Source organism: Artemia sp. Qi Xiang Cuo, chromosome 7 (genome assembly GCF_049724085.1).
Source record: "Artemia sp. Qi Xiang Cuo chromosome 7, ASM4972408v1, whole genome shotgun sequence".
Classification (NCBI taxonomy): domain Eukaryota; kingdom Metazoa; phylum Arthropoda; class Branchiopoda; order Anostraca; family Artemiidae; genus Artemia; species Artemia sp. Qi Xiang Cuo.
Window position 1 is genome coordinate 53,485,023 of NC_142800.1, and position 20,848 is coordinate 53,505,870.

The following is a 20,848-nucleotide window of genomic DNA, read 5'->3' on the forward strand; positions in this document are numbered from 1 at the left end:
GGACTTCGCTAATTGAAAAAGGACAAAAGGGTTCTCTGGCTGTGATATCAAGTTTCCACCTTCTAGATTTTCTTCTTGAAAAAGTGAGCAACGGTGACGCTGCAGCTGACTTTCTGTTCTTGTATGCCTTCCTTAATTGTGTTACTAGATCAAGATTGCAAGGTCTCATTAAATCGATCTGGTTCACGCTTGCGAAACGTGACAAGCGTTTTCATAAAGCTGTTATAAGTTCAACCAAGACACAGCGTCGAAATATGAACTAGTTAAGGCTGGAGAGCAGGCGCTACTCAGCCTTTAAAAGATTAAAAAGAGCGAAACGTTCTTTTCCTGCGACATGGGCTTTTTGTCAGCAAATTGTACGTTGATGCTTGATATACTTTGTCAGCTCTGAACCACTTCCACCCACATCGTCAGCAGCTCTATACCATTTATACTCCTGCCTGTTCAGAATGCTTAGACAGAACTGCACGAACGTTGTTAGGGATCAGCAAAACCAAGACGAGTGACATCAATCAGTTTTATTCAAACCTGTTTATTACTTTTTATGAGATTTTTGTGAGCTTTTACCAGTCATATACAAAGTACTGCTTTCTTTTAAAATATTATTTCTGAACTACAGGTGACCAACACGACGGCTAAATCACACTATTGTTTTTCGAGAAGATCTAAAGGCTGGTTGTTTGTTTGAATTAGATTCCAAGACTGTTTGCGCTTAATTTCCTCATCTTACGAGTGCTGTATAGTGGGAAACACTTCTTTGTTTTTAGAAGAAAATATGTTCTTGGACTTTTGGCTCAATTTTGGGCTATCTAAGTAGTTTTACTACATAAATTTAAGGTCGTAAGGACTTACATGCCCAACTTTTGTGTAATTCTGGGGGTAAGATAAGCTATAAAATTACATTCCAAAACATTTTTGAAGAAAAGTAAATTTTTAGCTGTTTCCATGAAATTGGGCTTTTATGTGTTTGTGGGTGAAACAACAACTTTAAAGCTGATATTCGTTCTAAGTAGGTTCGATTACATAGCAAAAGGCCCTTAAAACTCCTTTCACAGCCAAAGCATTTATTTATATATTTTTTGGCTAAAATTCGGGCCTTTAAGGGTGATTTCGGGGGATTACCCTGTTTCGGGTTTTGCAGACTTTGATAGGCTATTCTACAGATCTTTCTGATCATCTTTGTGCAAAAAAACACTGAGCTTTGCAATTCGTTCTACCTCAAACCGTAGCCTATGACTAGTCTATTAAAGATTTAATTTCTGAGTTTGCTTTCCTAGAGTTCGTCTCAACCTTTTTTCTGTCCGTCTCGTCTCTTTTTCTTGTTTTTTTATGTGATATTTTCTTTGATAAGAACCAAAGGTTTTCATACTGCTTACAACATATAGCCCACGCTACTGATTCACTTACTATCTGAAATACTGTCTCAGGTTAAAATGATTGTTTAGACAATAAACTGAGAAAAAAACGAAAGAAAGAATGTAATAAGAAAGCCCAATATGTTGGAAATGAGACCTTATGCAATTTACTGGTGTACAGCTAAATATAAAGCAATTGTTCTTCGGGGAAAACTGCATTTCAGAAAAGGGGGGGGGGTTAACAACTAAAACATTATAGGTAATTTCAAGACCAATCAAAAATTTTATCAGGGCCAAGGACCTCCCCCCCCCACCTACCGATATGTATTTCTGTTAAAAAACAATAATTGTTTTAGACATATTAAGAACCATTATCTTTGTTTAACAAAGAATCTTTTAGTGTATCATTTCCGACGTAAATATAAGGGACCTAACCTTTGCTAAAGCTTCGCGTAGTGACTTGGGAGCCAAAGAAAAGGTTAAATGATCCGCTGAACTTAATCGACTTTGCATCAGACAAACATATGTGCCCTAATTATCAAAGACTGGAAAAGACCTTTTATGTTAATGATTAAACGATATGTCTTGAGAATAGCAGCTGAAGTGAGGTAGAAGGGAAAGTTTATAAAAGTGTTTTGAATAGAAATGACCTTGTTTTAAGAGAAAAACAGGAACTTGAAAACACATTGGAGTTTCCTCATTCTGTAAATAAGACTCTCTAAATACTCTTTTACAAAGAATTTTAACAGAGAATAAAACTACTTCCTCGACTCTTTAGTAGATCAAAAGCCAGCATAGGTTTTAAACAATTTTCGAAATGGTTAGTGAAATCAATATTTATTCCTCGATAGTTAACAAATTCAATTCAAGATGCTTTTATGACTATTTAAATCACTTACAAAACTGATGATAAGCAAACATCTTTTTAAAGCGGGGTAGTCTGGGCAAAACATGAGGTAAAATAATAACGTAGAAGCCCATATAAATTTTAATTACGTCTGTCCTTAAGCCCTTTCAAAAGTTGAGTCGTTTTGGTACTTACGTATTATACCGCCAACACTCAAGTTTACGCTGTGTAAACTCGAGAACAAACCGGTTTTATCTGTCTGTATTAAGAAACAATTACCTTACGGTCGGTGGAAAACAAGTGGCGGGTGACAGAATACATTAGAATTACATTATTTGGGCTATATATTTGCAAATTAGGGGGGTTAGGTTACCCCCCCCCCCAATGTGCAAATACATAGCCCAAATTTGTTTCTAAAGTATTTGCATCGTGTTTGGTATTTTTTATTAGGACTAACCTAACTTCACTTATTGAGTGTTGGCGGTATAATATACAAGTACCGTCGTTTCTATAGTGATACCATTATTTAACAGTGAATGCGTCGTGAAATAGGGGGGGGGTGCGATCAGTTCTTTACGAACATCTCATAACATATTCCTTACATCTTTGCAGAGTTTGGAAAAGGGACGTTATTTCTGGTTACAACTACTGAATCGATTGAAGAGGTTCTTGAAGGTGTAAGATTTCCTTTTTCATACTCAACCTAATCTGGTCACCATATAAAACAATAACTGACCTGGAATAACAATATCAGCGTACTTACCGTTTCATTTTGTCCCCTTAGTATTAATTTCAAATTAATAAAAAAGGCGAAACAACAACTTTATTGAGGAAAAACCAACATCCTTAGGAAGTTGTTTATCCCAAATCCACTATTTTGCAGGGAATGTTATGAAACGGGAAGACTGGGCTTCCATACGCTTCCCATTAAGCAAAGGCTTATCACAAAAACCAAGCTTTCTCGAAAGTTGGTAAAAGAGCAATCTTCACCTTATCTTCCTCCAGAAAGTCTCACGAGATAAACTGCACTAGCTTATTTCTATTTTGCTGTCCTATTTTTCAGGGGATTCTTTTTACAATTGACTGAAGATTTATAGCTTGTTTTTATTTAAGAGGGTGAAATTAATAACAGGTCTAATAGTGAGCAAGTGAAACCAAAAACAAGTTGACTTCTTGTTTTCTTTGTTGTTATGGGCCAAAGTGACAAATTAGTCACAGTTCATAGCACCATCAAGGCTAACAGTCACGACGTGTGCGTTATGAATAGTACCCATCTCCTGGCACAAAATAAAATTCAGTGGGAGGGAGTAAACTTTAAAATTGTGAGGACACTGGAGAAAAAAATGACATAATAATAATAAGATAGTAAGCTTACTATAAGGAAAGATTTACTCAATCAACTCTGCTCTTTAGCTTAATTTGAAAGTCCCGGCAGGCACAAGACCATAATATTTAAATATTTTGTTTAAATATAGTAATAAGGAAATTGTCTTAAAATCAGTGTAATCTAAAGTATCTTCATCTCAGTTCCGACCCTAAACAAGAAGCGGACGCCGTTAGAGCAACACGCAGGTACCCGCGAACAAAAAAAAAACTTTCAGAACAAGAAACGTTTATACTAACACTAAAATCCATCCAAGGATTAAAATCTATAAGCATTATGTCACATAACTCCAAATTTCTAGAAATGGATGAACTTTTAGAAAAAATTGTTGACGAAACAAAGCACCATTCAAAATTCCAAAGCAAATTATTCACTGTCAGGAAACAGCATGACAGTATGCCAAGAGATCCCGAATATTTATAAGGTATTTGTCAAATTTCTTGGGAGAAATGAATGGCTGGCAATGAGAAGGTAAAAGTCGGTGTCCTACTTCTGCATTTTTTTTGGAGGAAACAGAAAATTTTGACAAGAGGTCAAATGGCATGCCTGAGAAAGCATAAGAAAAAAGCCAAATTTAAAGAAATGACATCGTGCCTTTCACACTGACAAAATAATTAAAGAGTGGCATAGACGTCTTTAGGATATAGAGTATGTAAAAACTGGGTTTTCAAGAGAGGAAAAAAGTAACAAATTGAAAATATCTACCATACTAGTTATCTGAATAAACGACAAGCTTTGGTTGTGATATGTAAAAAGCGCAAATTCGCAAGTGAGAAACAAGAATAAAAGAAAAGACATGAAATACATGAAACACATCTTTTATGCTTGATTATCAATTTTGGTAGATTTTCCAGTCCCATTTGGTCTAAGGAAACTAATATTAAAAGTATGGGCAAAAAAATAGGTTTAATCCTTTGAGTGAAGGGACAGTGACAGTTCTTGTCTCTTTTGCGCCCAGGGCAAAATCTTGATTGGTCCCCCTCCCCATGTCTCCCGAAAACTTTCAGGTCAAATTTTAACACAATTTTCATTTATTAACAAAAACTGATTTAAAATTATCACTAAAAAACATTAAAATTAAATAAATTCGGTTTACTTGCTTATGGGAAAAATGATTATTTCAGATTTAATTTGCTTATAATTACTGTCAACTGTGCCCTCTACTTTATTTTAATAAAAATAAAATTCAAAATTACAAAATGATTATAATCGATAGATTATTGCTTTGAAATTTTTAGCCCGTAAAATATCTGCACCCAGAGCAAGTACCCCCTCCTCCCTAGAACCATACCTGGGAAGGGAGGTTGGTCGGATGATTTTTCCGGGAAGGGTAAAGGAGAGTTAAAAATAGCTTTCTTAAGACACATTTTTCAAATAGTTCAGAAGCCTTCGAACCAGTCTTCTGCGGGGGGACTCCCTTAAACCAATGTTTGCAGACATGGTCATAGATATACAGCATTTAGCACATTCGTCCCTTTCTCGTGCTTCTCTGGTCACTTGTAAACTTAATTCGGATTTAAACCTAAGTTACCCAGTGAGCAGACTCCTATACGCAGGCGCTAAAACCAGTAAAACAAGTTTTGGAATTGTTTTGCCCCACTCCTCCCGAGAAATAGCCTCAAATCACAGACTTTAAAAAGACGGGGGAGGAATTGCTAGATGTTTTCCAGAGAAATTGCCTACGGATTCTTTTGGGTACCCGTCTGACTCTGTATCTTTAATATTAAGCTAGAAGAAAAATGTGGTTCGATCCCACTTTCTGGGGCTATTGGGCGAAAGTTGAGATGGCTAGGACACGTTCTGCAGATGATAGATGACAGATTGCGGAAGATCACTGTAGTCAGTTAATAGTAGTAGCAGCAGTATTGCTTAAATGAGACTAGGATTTTAGTTAAAATTGCCTAAAGATATACTAAATACGATACCCTGGGTAGGTCAAAGCCCGAATAAGTTGTGTATTTGTTAATGATGGAAAAATTTGAGACAAGAATTCCGCTCAAATATGAAAAATTAAATATTTCATAAAAAAACAGCTCCTATTAATTTTTTCTATTCTTGAAAAAATTCAAAAAGTCGAAAATCGAGGCAAGAAAATCAATCGTACAATTCAATTAAAAATGATGAAAGACAGAAGAAGATAAAAATACATGTCAAGAGTTAAAAAAAAGACTGAATGACCGTCGAGACAAAAGAAATTAAAGGCCTCACTTGCGGCGACACCAGGGGACATAATCGTCGAACCTCAGTTGCAAGTCGAAACGTCAAACTAATTAAATTGAAAAATATCGACATCTATCAACGACTGAAAACTTGAAATGATACTATCTCAATGACAGAACGAATAGGAACTGAACTATAGACTGTGATTTTACAAGTAGATAAAGGACTTGGAATGAAAGACCCAATCAAACCTGAATTATCATTAGAAATCTATACGGACAGCCAAAAGCTTATTGATAAAGTGTTGACAACTTGTGAAAAACTGCTCCTGTCCAAAAATGAAGTTACAACCCATGCTGCAATTATCTTGCTTGACAGGAAAAACAGCTTCCATTATAAGAGTAATATTCATAGCACAAAGAAAGGGCATAACTGGCACTTAAAATCTGTGCTTTTCGTGTGACTGAAACGTAAAGCATTAATACATTATTTTTTTTTTTTGCCTTAGATGAATCAATTAGTAAGCATATAATAATTTCTTTGGGAATCTCTGGAAGATAGAAACTTAGAAAGATAGAAATTTTAAATGCACTCAGGGGCGAGTAGGGAATCCAAAAATGGAGGAAAATAGGTCTTTCTGAATTTCCCCACTGTATAAGGCAAAATAGAGGACCGTCAGAAGCACAAGAACTTATTTTTGGACATGGCTCCGGAAATTCGAAGATACCGCTACTTAGGCACGACATTTCACCATATATTGATTAGGCCTACCCTAATCTGATTAGTCTAAGAGTGAAGTGTTTGTTAAAGATGCACAAATAGAATGGGAATGGAAACGATAACAAAATATCATTCTCTCTTGAAGGATAGTTGTCGAACCTCAGCTGCAAGTCAAAACGTCAAACTAGTTAAACTGAATTTTATTTTTTCAACTATCAGCGACAGAGAACTAGGAAGGGGTTACTTGTGTCTCCAATTATTGAGTAGGGCAACTGAGAATCCCGTGCCCGACAAACATTCCTTGAGCAAAATATTCCCCAAAGAAACCCCCTTCCAGGGGGGATCCAGTTTTTTGGGGGGAAGGGGGCGCAAAATAGGTTGATCCGATAAACTTAGGAGCGTTAGGAGCAAGTTTAATTAACGCAATCTTGCGTTAATTAAGTAAATTACACTACTTCAGACTACGTTAGGGGGGCACCCCTGGATCCACCACTGCCGCCTTCCAAGAAATGTTAGACCTTCTGCCCCAGACTGAAACAAGTCTTGACTAAGACTCAAAGACATCAACTAAGTTTCATCCCCCCCTTCCCGAAACATTTTTAAGGGTATAAGAAACAAAAACCCCTCCTCCGGCTTCGTCTCTTATTTTGTGTCATATTCATCTTTGTCTTCTTAATTTGTATGTTAAATTAAGGTTTTAGGATTTTGACTTGATCTTATGTGATGTATCTGTGATGTTCCAGTTTTGACACGTAACTTTGTGATAGTTTATTTTTGGAAATACAGTATGTGCTAATTTTGCTCAATTTGCGATGTAAAATTAGAATTAGTGAATTGAAAATGAAACATAATACACAGTGTATCTCATCAGCCTATGCGGGAAACGCTTGTAAACAATGAGTTAAAAGTGAAAGATGAATAAAAACAGCTAGCTAAATCTTGGCAATACAACTTTTTACTATAACCGAAAATTGTAGGTTTATGTAAAAAAGAAAAGAAAAGAATATAGCCTTTTAAATATGTTCAATAATGCCATTCCAATAAGATATACGTGGAAAGCACATTAATAGATGAAATGCTCGGTATTTTGACACACAAACGTACTTCATTTTAAAATTTCTTTTTTTCTCGATGTTTTCCTAAAAAGATCCTCAGACGATTTTCAAGGACACTCATTCTATTCATGTTGCGTTAAGAGGTGCTACTTTAAAAACAAACAACTATATTTCGTAGCTATTCAACAATATTTAAGTTTTCCACAATTCCTTGTTTTTTCTTTACTTGATATTCTTTGTTTAAATGAGTCTAGCCGTTTATTTAAATTTAGTTTGGCCCTCCGAGATCAAAACACATTCCTTACTACAAATGAGTTTTGAAGAACCACAATTTTACACGGTTTAATAGCATATGATAGCTAATGGCGTGCTTTTTAGTAAAAACAAACCAGGAAGGTGAGCTCTAGCGACTTAGAGACATCGCCAATCAACATAACAGGGTCGATTATCAAAAGGGATTTAAAAGCTTAAGGTAGTTGCTTATTAAAGTTAATTATCTTATTGGAGTTATCATTAATAGTTGTACCCAGTGCTGGCTATGAATTAAAAACATCACACAATTCACTTGGGAACAATGCCAATATTCGTAAAAAATCTGATACGTTAAATAATAATAATGGGTTCCATTGATATATTTTATATGGTCATGTTTAATACACATACTTTTTGCAAGATCCCAAGCTCAGGACTGAAATCCCCAGGACTTTGGTAGTATCGAGCTAATCTAAATACGGCAGTAAAATAAGTAAAACTTAGGTTTATATTTTTTATTTATTTTTTTGTCTGAGGTGTTTGCGGATTCATGCTCATCGCTTTATCTTAAAGAAATACTTGACATTCTCTTTAATAAGACGTTTGGTACGAATAATTTGACCACAGATTTAACAGATTGGTGGCCAAACCAAAGGCAAAAAAATATATATTGGCTTAATTCTTAACAGAATTTATCTCGGAATCTTTCAGGTTCACCCGCATCCGCACCACTAAAAAGATCTTTCTTCCTTAACTAAAATCTTTTAAAAGTACACCTTCTCTTTAATGAGCCGTTTGATTCAACCAATTCCGCCACGTAAGTTCCACACATGGAGGTCGAGATAAACTAAACCATTTCTTTTCTTCCTCACGAAAAAAATGAACCTAATCTAAGTAAATTGGATTTTGAGTAAAAATAAAATAGCACTCCAGCTCCGGAGGAGATAAGCCGATATTAGAGTCATCTATGGATAAATTATTGGGCTGGTTGACTTCATGGGTGGGCATTTTACTGTATTTAACTATTTGTGGTTGACGTGCCCGATAATTATTTCCTTAATTAGAGAAATGGAAGTATAAGGATCATTAGTGTTTTTAATGTTCTATTTCAAAGACATTCGGTTTGATTTAGTAGTCAAACTTGACTGCAGTATTTAATTTAAATCGTGGAAACTGGCTTAAGAAATCAAACTAATGACTACAGGCTGCTGGCAATGCGTTATTTCAAAGGCTACTGTGGACAAGCCACAGTGCTCAGTGCTGATTTTGGTGTATGTTAAAGCATTTCTCTACCAAAAATATGTTTTGAAAATGCGTTTATAAAAATTGACAGTACAAATCAAAAAAGGCAATAATTAAAAAGATTTTTTTTTGTGGGTAAATATTTGCACATACAGAGGTAAGTACACCCCTAAGGTCGGTATAAAAAACCTCCTTTCCTTTAGAATTTGGGAAGAATATATCAAACGGATAGGGTTTTGCGGATATCTAGGCCTACAAGCCCACTTTGCTCAGACCTTCATGGTAAGATCTCTTGGTCCTTGCTCAGGGCCTGCATGACTTAAACCTATTTGGCACATTCCTAATACTTTCAGCCAAGTGGTATTCTCTGTGTTCTCCATTGACATGCTTTGTTAGTATGCACGTAAGCAAAATTTTTCCTTGAGCCAATTTTAAAAAAGGAAACAAATTCTATTCCATAATCTAGGTAAGAAGTGCCCCAGACACCTTTTTTTCGTATCAATATAATATTTACTTCAGTGGGAGGTGGGCAGATTTAAAAAAAACATCAATAAAGAAAATTATATGAACAATAAAGAAAGTATGGGGACAATAGTCAAAATCTTGTTGTTTTTTGTTGGGGGGGGGGGGGGGTTAAGGCTGTGCAATTACCTTTCTCCAGTACCCCAAACATGATTCTAAACCCTTGGTTAAAAAAAAATCGATTTTCAGACTGCATTAATCAGTCAATGTTCTTTCTTTAGCTAGTGAGATTGGTAAGAAAAAAGTATTTTTTCTGGTGGTATTCTATGTAAAACTTGTATTAATTAAATAGAAATCAAAATAGTTACGAGTTAAAAACGATGCACATTTGAAAATATCACTGAGAAGGGGGACCCACCGAATAGTATTTAGAATATACATTTCTTTTAGGTAATAAATTCAAACTTTCTGTAATGCATGTATTTAAGATAAGTGTCTTTTTCACCATTAAAAGAAAACCATCAAAAAAACTAGAACGGCGAACCGGCGAACCCTCCGTTTAACTTAGAGCCTTCACAATTTCCATTTTTCTTCATAGGATAGCACTGAGCCAGTATGGTTTTCCAAAATTAGTATGTTTTTTGTAAATACACAAAGCCAGTATTTTCACCTTGGAATAAATTTGTGAATACCACAGGGTATCGGTTAATTGTCTTGTTTTCAATGCTTTATCTAGGATTTTTTCGGGGAGGGGGGGGGGGTAAAAAAAATAAAACGGCAAGAAAAATTATATGCGTTTTATAACATTGTACGAGCCGGACAAAAATTTTGGAGGGGGGTTTGAGCCGTATTTCCCCAGGATACGGCCTTACCTGTGTTGTATACAATACTATATTTATAAAACGGTGACAGAGCGAGCCTCTCAGTAGTGACTTCAGAAATGTAAAGAACCTTTACATATCAAGGTCTTTGCAATTACAATTACAATAATAACCGTTATTACTCATAGCTTTTTCTGTAAAACTGTCATCCCTCTGTGATAAAAATATATTGCCGAGTCATGATTCTTTAAGACCGGGATTACGCGACTCTGTCTTACAACCGGACTGAGATACCAGTGTCAAATTAAAGAATTAAAAACAAAAGAAAATACAAAAAATGAGCGTCACGGTACTATTAAAAATGTGACGGGAGAACAGCTGGTAGTTGATTGTTTTTCAAGCCTGCATCCAGGACGAAGGGTTTACGGGGTTGAATCCCCCCTCCTGAAATTTTTGTCCCGTCTGTGAAAACGTAACAAAATTGCATATAAAAAAATGTTTAATAATTTAGAAATTTTTTTAGTAACCCCTGATCCCCGAAGAAAAATCCTGGATGCGCCTTTGTTGTTTTTTAAACAACTTTTTTTAGTAGAGAATTTCATTATCAACTTATATTTTTCTGATAGGGAGAAAGATATGAAATTAAAATTAAACTAAAGGCTCGAGATAGTCTGACTTTCCAGGCCTTATTTTCTAAAGCTTCATAAACAGTAAATTCTATTTCATTATAATACAGTATATGAGAGTCTTGAATTAAGACCTCGTTACCTATGGTAATTGTATTTATTTTGATACATCCTTCTGTCAAAATTAATAAGGTGGCGATATTTATATTTTGACAGGGTTGTTTATATAAGTTCCAACAGACCTACATTTGTCTCTGCAGCGATCGTAGCTACCCTGTTTATTCGCTTAACAAACCTGTAAATTTGCCATAAAATTTGAAAATAAAGTAAAAACAATTGTGAGTGGGTTTGACACTAGCTGAATAGTGCAGCGAGAAAGACTGTGTGAATAGCATGACGATTATGGCACACACAGGAACTGAAAAGTTGTTATAGTGTGCTACTGAAAAGGTTAGAATCACTTTTTTTCATGTTTAATAATATTTCGAAAGGTGAGTGGTATTAAGAAAAGAAAGAATGTCATGGTCAAGGCCGTACCCAGAGGGGTACGAAATGTTACCCCCCGAAATGTTTTTTGACTAGTAAAACGTAACAAAAATGAATATAAACAAATTTTGTATGCGTTTTTGTTTTTTTTTGTAACCCCCCCCCCCCCGAAAAAAAATCTTTGAGTAAAACCCCTTCCGAAAAAAAATCCTGGGTACGGCCTTGGTCATGGTAATATTTTTTTAACAAAATTGATCAGATCATCTCTCATTGGTCATTATATTTGTGCTGTTAAATTACCAAATTGCAGTTACTTTCTGAACAGCCTCTGCAGTAAATCAACATTAGTCGCTGTAATGTAGTGGTAAGGAACAATGGAGCAAGATACATTAGTAGGAAGAACCAGTAGCTAAAATCTTATTTAGTCGCAGGTTAGTAACATTTACCCAATAAATTTCAATCTTGTATTAAATACAAAGAAAATAAATAGTCGTTTGAATTAGGATAAATGAACTACGTATAATAGTAAAGGACCAAAAATTCGTAAAAATGGCCCGATAGGTTATCCCATTATTTTCTTAATGGCAATAACACCTTTTTTCGCTTCAAATATTCCAGCAATCCCGTATTACGACACGCAAATTTAATTAACAAGTACCTATATATATATATATATATATATATATATATATATATATATATATATATATATATATATATATATATATATATATATATATATATATATATATATATATATATATATATATATATATATATATATATATATATATATATATATATATATATATATATATATATAGGTACTTATTAATTAAACGGAGCACACTCAAGAATTACACTCTAAGATTTGAGAAAACCCGTTTTATAGCCACAAAGACAAGGGACGGGTGACAGAGTGTATCTTACAGAGTGACAAGGGACTTGTCACAAAGACAAGGGACGAATGACAGAATGCATTGGACTTATAATTTGGGCTATATATTTGCACATTAGGGGGGTGAGGGTAAAGTAAAGCGGATCTGCACGCAAAACATGATAATTACAATCCTTCTACATATTACGAAGTAAAAATTGTTTTCTAACTTCACGCTGTCCAAATACTTTATATATATATATATATATATATATATATATATATATATATATATATATATATATATATATTATATATATATATATATATATATATATATATATATATATATATATATATATATATATATATATATATATATATATATATATATATTTAGCGACTTACATTTATTGATGACGATTTTGCATGGATTTGGACATTTTGATTTGGTCGATGGTTCGGTTATACTGTTTGGTCCTGCGTAGTTGGATAGATGAGAAAGGTCAAAACCTCGTTCAATTGAACATTTCTCTCAATTGCTGCATTAGCATGACAGTCTTTTTCTTCTTCTTCTTCTCTATCTCTCTTTTTTTCTTTTTTTTCTGGCCAAGTAATTACCTCTAAAACATTATATATATATATATATATATATATATATATATATATATATATATATATATATATATATATATATATATATATATATATATATATATATATATATATATATTTATTTATTTATTAATGGCAGACATGCAGTATCAACCATAGACCAATAAAACAAGAAAATGCTGTGACCCCAACTAAGCATATTTTACAAACAAGTGAGGTGAATACAACCTTTTCAGGCTAAAAGCGGAAAATCTATTTTGACAACAAACAATATGGATTCCAATAGCAGTGGGTTGGGCTATGAATTATAAATTTTACAGCAGTTTTTATTGCCGAACACAAATAGCGATCGTTATCGTGTCTACTTTTGCCTGATCATACAATAGTCCTATCAAGAGATCACAAAACTTATACATGCATGGCAGGCATACCAAGGTTTGCAACCCCCCTCTCTTTCACATAGGGAAATGCTTGAAGGAATATTGCAATCTTGCCGTCATCTGCGCGAATTCGTAAATTTGTAGGTTGAAATAGATGAGCGAAACATCTAATGGTCATTTATAAAATACATATATTATTACGCAATCAATTTCTTAAATTGCAGATTTTATAGGTCTTTTTTGTTGTACACAAAGAGCGATTGTTATTGCTTCTTCTTCCAGAGGCGGATCTAGTGCAAAATCTTGGGGAAGGCCCAATGTGACAAGGGCGCCAATGAGCAAAACCTTAGGGGGGGGGGGCCAATGTGAGAAAGGTGCCAATAATTGAACAAATTGACATATTTATTCTTAAAAAGCGTTAAAAAAAGAAAAAAACAGGATAAGAGGGCGCCAGAAAAAATCTTAGGGGCCGGGGTCCCTCCTGGATCCGCCAGTGTCTTCTTCTGCCTGACCTTTTTTTATTAGATCAGGAAAACTGTGTGACATAATTCAGTAATTCTAGGGAGACTATAGGCCTTGTGCAGTGGTCTCTCCAGTTCGGCCCGGCCCGGAATAAATTTATGTGCAGGTTGGATGCCGAAAATCAAACTATGTCTCCTCTTAAAAAAAAAAAAAACTTTTGTAATTTTAGCAAGTTACTTTTTCACATTAGCAAAGGGAAAAATGGTAAATATTGTATTTCTGATACTGATAAACAAAAAAAGGAGACATCTTGAAATTTAATAAATCGATACATTATTTGTAATTAACGCAAGATGGTACAAAGTTTAAAAACAAATATTGCAGGGGCTTTATTTCGATTTTTGATAGTCTGACACGCCTGATTGAATTAACACTGAACTAATATAGTTAAACATTTCAACCGTCAAATTTAGCTTGATAGTACGACACCTTAGAAAAATTTGATTAATTATTAATTTTTAAGTGATTTACGGAAAAATCTTCCGAAAATTCAGGATGATAACGTTTCTTCTTGAAATTTCAAAGACTATATTGTCCAAATACTTCTATTTCAGTTTATCAGCCCCTGCAGCTGTAGCAGATGTCATTACTTCCATGCGTATATCCTTTCCTAATGACAGATCTTTCCAAGGAACTGCATTAATATTTCATTCAAATGATCTATATGAATTTCAGTCTTATTATAAATGTCACCCCTTTAATCGTTTCGCATGACTGACACCAACAATCTCTCTGACCTTACTCATTACTAGGGAATAAGAAGATGTAAACGGAAATTACAGAATGAAGCCATCCTTTAGCGGCATTCTTAGAACCACTGAAATATTACTCTTTGGAATTCTTACCACTAGAATCTGGCAAGAAAACTTTCACTGGAATTATGAAGGCTAAAGAATCATGTTAGGCATGATACCAGTTCACAGAGAGGATGCCCCCCCCACCCAAGACTGGTAGAAATTGGTGCCGCAGTTTATGTTAAAGTACATGGAAATGCAAAGACACATATATATTCGAGCCAAACAGCAAACTACTTCCGGCATCATACTCTAAAAACGTAAAAGGGGTCACTAAAAAACTTAAAATATTCCCCTTTATGTAGGCCTATATGTTTTTCTTCAAATTTGGCACCTGTCCCTCTAAATAATGGCATTTCTAAATAAATTACTACATGCATACCAGTTGATACCTTATTACCGATCAGAAAATATAACTGACTTTCCCGAATCAGATCTACCTACAAGTTTTTGACTAGGAGGTATTCATATGATCCTTAATCACCCTAAGTTTGCATGTTCTTTAGACAGACGGTGATCCTTAGACAATAATCTAAAGGTACACTGTCTCGACAGTACTAAGACAAAATAAATCCTAAACCCCAATGTTTGCAATCGGCGGAGCCCATCTCAACAACCCCTCATGATACCATTCAGCAAGATCATTCAAGTATCGCTTTCATCAAACCCTAAAAGCCACATAAATTCTGCGATAGATATTGATAAGGAAACAGAACCAGCAGAGTGGAAACTGGTGAACATAAAAGAATGCTATGACATCATTAAAGAATCGAAATAACAAATGAATCCCTTTTCAGAAATGTCTATATCGAGAGTTGTTTTACTTTTATGGGTATATCTTCACGAAGGGCTCTCCCACCTAAAAAATTAATACGAAGATTTTCGCCGAGGGAACCTCTCGGTTTCCAATCGAGGACTTCAAATTTCAAAGTCTGAGCAGAGGCTAATGTCGATTGACAGAGGCTAAATGCGGCAATACCAAGAGCTACAATGGCATTAACCTACTACAACTGAACTTAGCCGCTCTACTAATATACACCAGCTCCTAGGGTCGGAGAAGACATAACCTAAGTAGGCTATTACTATCCAATTGAAGTGCATTTTAATCTCACTTATGTAGCACCTTCGCCCAAAATATCTTTTTGAGACATAATTTAGAGGAAAACTGACTGGTTGCAGAACTATGTTTCTGTCCAGCAATGGTATAAATTTCTTCTGAAACCTGTCTTCGGGCCTAGGTTGCAAATTCTGTTACAATCGTCTGCGAGGATTTTCGCTAATTAAACTTAATCAAATCAAGAGGGAAGTGCTCGTTTCCATGCGCTTCCCGCAGAAAATTATCTCTGCTGCAGGCTGTTTGATTATTTTGAATTTAACCAAGTAATTATTTTTTCAGACCAACAAATAAATGAAAGTACCCTAATAGAATTAAGTTCAATTACGGTCTTAAATTTGAGCTATTTTATAGCAATATTTTGAAAAATGTTCAAAACAGCAGTTTGAAATGACGACACAAGAAACAATGAACTTTTGACCAGCTTTGTCAATTCTCTGCCGCCAACCCTACGATACAGAAGAAGAAGACGATTACTGCCGATGATGGAAGGGAAATCCCAAGTGCTGATATTTAGAAAAAAAGAAAACGTTGTAATCGACATGCTTGTATCTTGTAGGATACTCGAAGGTCTTAAATCGAAAGACATTCCCTTGACCAATTTCTTTAATGTGCACAGGATGTTTTTTTTTACCTTTCATGCTTTTTAGATCAAGTAGCAACTAATATTCGAATATTACAATTGGAACTTGTGAATTATTCAGCACGCACCCGAGAAGTTAGGTTAATCCTAATGAAATATACCAAAATTTGATGAAAATACATTACTTCAGAAACAAAAAACTGGAAAGAACATCAAAGAATTATGGCAGGGGGGGGGCCGCAGAGAACGCAATATATTAAATACCTAAGATAACTTAACCCAACCAAAATACCATCTCTATAAATATTCACTTCTTCTAAGCTCTCAACCCTTGCAGCCTTTCCACCAACAATTTCCCTACTAAGTAAAACACAATACAAAGCAAACCACCCCAAATACCACCCACATCTTCGTGTAGTATATTCATCTTCCAAAATGGACATAGGAATAGGATCAAATCGAAGCTTCAGAATCCCTTCTATTTACGTACCACTGCCGTTAATTGGAAAAGCAATTGACCATTCACCCCCGGAAATCAATTCTTTCCTCAAAGAACATGGCTCTTCTAGCATCTTCATTTTTGAAATTAAAGACATATCTATCCTGAAGATTTTATTGAATTGGCATTATTGAGGAAGAAGCTACGGTACGAATGATTTATGGAGACAGGAAGCACTGGAAAATTGGAGTTCTGGTGGCCTTTTGGTTGGGTGAATATCTGATATTTGTCTAGTACGATAATTACTAAATGAGCACTGATGTAACCTCATGCGCACGCAAAACGACATATTTCACATTTTTCCTAAGTAAGCTGTGTTTGGTTGCCGTTTGAGTTGTAGACCACAACACAAACGGCTACCAAACAAAATGTAATGTTGCACTAATTTGTACACAGCGCTATAGACTGTCCAAGGAATGCAGACATGGAGACCCGTAAAGCGGATAATTGCTATATAGATTGATCGCAAAGCGTGGTTTCTCATTGAATTTACAATATTTAAACAGTTGCTTTTTTTTGGGGGGGGGGGGGGGTTAGGGGGAAAGGTACCGAGGTTAGGTTAAGTTATGCATTTAATATATGCTATGCTTTACACACACACCCACCCCCTAATGTGCAAATATATAGCCCAAATTTGTTTCTAAACTATTATAAATGCATCCTATTTTATTTTTTTTTATTAGCATTAACCAAATTTGACTTTTTTCGTGTGAACCATTTAGTACACCAGTACCAAACAAAATTTTACGTACTATATACCCAAATCAAGCGAAATCATTAAGCGATAAACCGTATTGTAATTTAACATACGTTCCTTTTAAATACCATATCAAATAAAAGACAGTTTCCAGCAAAGTTTCGTCTTTAACAATATTTTTTGCACTTATTTTTCATGAACAGCCAATTTGTAATGCCAATTCCAAAAAAAAAAAAACAATAGATCAGCAACTTTTTGTATTTAGTCTAGAGCTAGAGGGGGGATGGGTGGGCATTACCACGGTAGTTACTACTATGGTTAGTGGGGGAATTGAATAGTATTACTGCTTTGTTATTAAAGTGTTAGGTTCAGAAAAGAACTCTTGGACCAAGATTACCCACTTCTGTATAAATTAATATCAAAGTTCACTATCAAAACCTTGAGATTTTTCGTATAGTTGTTTGTAAAATCGTTGCAGCCAGGGGAGAATCTACAACATTTTTATTGGGGGGGGGGCAAGAGGGGTCTACTTTCAAATATTCAAGGAGCATGATCTATATAATAATTTTTTCTCCGCATTACTGGGGGGGCAACTCCCCCCCTTACCCGTCCCAAACGACACCCCTGGTTACAGCAAGGCTTCTTACTCACTATCCTGTTTACGCACTGTAGTATATATTGTATTGTAACACACCGAGAATATTACTATTATAACTTACCGCAGCACCAAGCCGCTTAAGATTAACAGTGCTGTGCGAAATCTTCTACGAGTTCTACCACCTCTATCAAAACAAAGCTTCACTTTTTATCCCATCCTATAAAGGTTCCTGTTTTCTTTAAATGCATTCATAAGAATTCTTCCTATCCCATTCAAGGACGTCCTGCATTTCCTTTGGGCCCGGAAGGATGGTCAGAAAGGACAATTTGTCATCCTTGATCCGCAAGACTTGGCCTAGCCATCTCAGTCTTTTCATTATAGCCCTAGAAAGTGGGAAAGAACCGTATTTTTCGTAGAGCTCATTGTTTAATATACGATAACTCAAACGAGTAGCCTACCTAAATTTATCCATAGATCATTTCGCTGGGAAATATTAAATAAATCTTCCTCTTCCTCTACCTTAGAAGCACCCACGTTTAACAGCCATATTTGACCACTGTCATTACCCTAACTACCCATATTTTAAACTAAGTTCACAGAATTATCTTCCTATTTTTCCGAACTTTCTTCAACTGCGAAAAGACCCCCTGGACCTTTGCTATTCTACTTCTTACATCTTCACTGCAGCTAAGGCCGTATCCAGGGGGGTTAGGGGGTTGAACCCCCCCCCCTCTGAAATGTTTGTCCGACACGTAAAAACGTAACAAAATTAATATAAAAAAAAAATTATGCATTTTTTTAAAGCTTTTTTATGCCCCCCCCCAAAAAAAAAAAATCCTGGATACGACCCTGACTGAAGCCGTCATCTTTACTAAGAATGCTACGAAGATAAGTAACCCTAAACGCTTGATCAATTTTCTCGTTACCTGACATCACCTCTTAGCCCTCATTTATTCCTAGCCTAAGTGACAGTTTTTTAATCTTAATTTTAAAATACATTATCATATTTGAACTCACAATAACCTCCAGAGTTCCTTCCTTTCACTAAAATCTTTATCTTGAACACCCGAGTCATCTGTATAATCCACTTTTAGGAGTTTAAGCTTTTCATTTGACGTCATAGCCAATTCTCTTATAGCCTTTACTCAGCAGTAGTTTTTGGCCTCCTCATATGGGAGGGGGGGGGCAAGGTGTATCATAGGAGTGTAAAAGTATAAAATAAATATAATGTCAGAAAAACAAGGGGGGTAGCTGCCCTGCCCAGGCCTACAACCGCCACTGTCTTTACCTTGTTCCTTACGACAAACTTCGTCAACATAACCTGCAAGAGGAATAGAACGCAACCCTGCTTTCTGGTACTACACTGATCCAACTACTAACCTCAGTTCCGACCTTAACCGCAGCAATATTATTCTCTAACATACCACTAATCCCTCCAGGGCTCCAATGTACTTATCTGGTGTGCAACATAAGGATAGGACCTTCAATAAAGCTTTTTTTTATTTCTGAAGCAAATGTCTAGGCTATTCATAATCTACAAAACTGAGGACTAAAGGGGTCTGAGGGATCAGATATTTATATCTATTAGGAATCTAAGGTTGACAATCTTCTCTTCCTAGACCCATGCCCATCTTTTCTTAAAATATATATATATAGCCTAGCCAGCCCCAGAATTCTTCCCTCCCCTTGGATGCGAAAATGTTTTCAAAGCAACCAGAAATTTCTATTTAAAACTTTACCTTTGCTAAACAATGTGCTCTACATTGAGCTACTCTCAAAGGTGATCCCAGGTCATGTTGACCGTTAATACTCATGCTAGCCACCATGCCAATAGCACACACCAACACATATCCAAATAAATTCACCATCTCTACTCAGAGTTTAAGAGGCTACTACCGAATAATAATCAACTTCTTGAGCCTAGAGATTTTTCCTCCCTTTAGGCTAGTCGGGAACAATTGTGGGACCGCCTATTCTGACTCAAATGTAAAGTTCTAATGACCATCCCGAGAACAAGAGTAAAAATAAGACACCAAAACAACAGGAAAAGGATTTGCCAAAATAAAAAACGTTAATAAAAAGAATGGCTATTCTCATAATCAATATTCCTACTTTTTAGTAGACCAGAGTATTGATGAATGTCTTTGATAAACGTTTGTGCATTAAGTAGTCCAGTCATATTTATTATGCCTCACCAAAGATGCGGTTGTAATTCAAATTTAGATCTCCAGTTTGTTGGTTTTAATCAATTTGTAACTATTGAAATCGTGCTAAATCCCCTATTGGCATTTCAGTTTTGAGGCTCAACACCATATTTTTGCTAAAAAATAGTGATATAATAGCTTGAAAATGAAGATTGTGTGCCGTTACTAGAACAGCATAGAAGGATCAAATGAATAAAAAAATGTTATATGGACAAGGCAGAAAAAAAGGTATTGTACTTGTCTGTTGAACGGAACGCACTCAATAAATGAAGTTAGGTAAATCCTAATGAAATCTACTAAAATATGATGATAAAATAATACTTTAAAAAAAAAATTATGGAAGCTACGACAAAGAATTGTGGAAAGCAGGCCGCACAGAACGCATTATATTAAATACCTGACCCAACCTAACCCCTAACCACCGCAATAAATTAAATATTTTATACAAATTTACATACATCGCTGTTTTCTCACTCATAATAAGCAAACCATACCAATCCAAAGAAGGGAAACCGGTTATTGTTAGATCTTACAGTTTAACAGACAAGTACCAAA

At 35.2% G+C, this 20,848-nt stretch overlaps 1 protein-coding gene across 1 annotated transcript in view; it reads right to left on the bottom strand.

The window, feature by feature from the left end:
- The window catches only part of LOC148950422 (uncharacterized), a 95,307-nt gene extending 75,345 nt beyond the window's left edge, over positions 1–19,962 (bottom strand). Inside the window, exon 1 of the mRNA XM_089092397.1 lies at positions 19,829–19,962. Coding sequence (XP_088948523.1) covers positions 19,829–19,957 — 129 coding nt within the window. The 5' untranslated portion in view covers positions 19,958–19,962. The remainder of the gene's footprint in view (positions 1–19,828) is intronic.
- Positions 19,963–20,848: the final 886 nt, after the last annotated feature.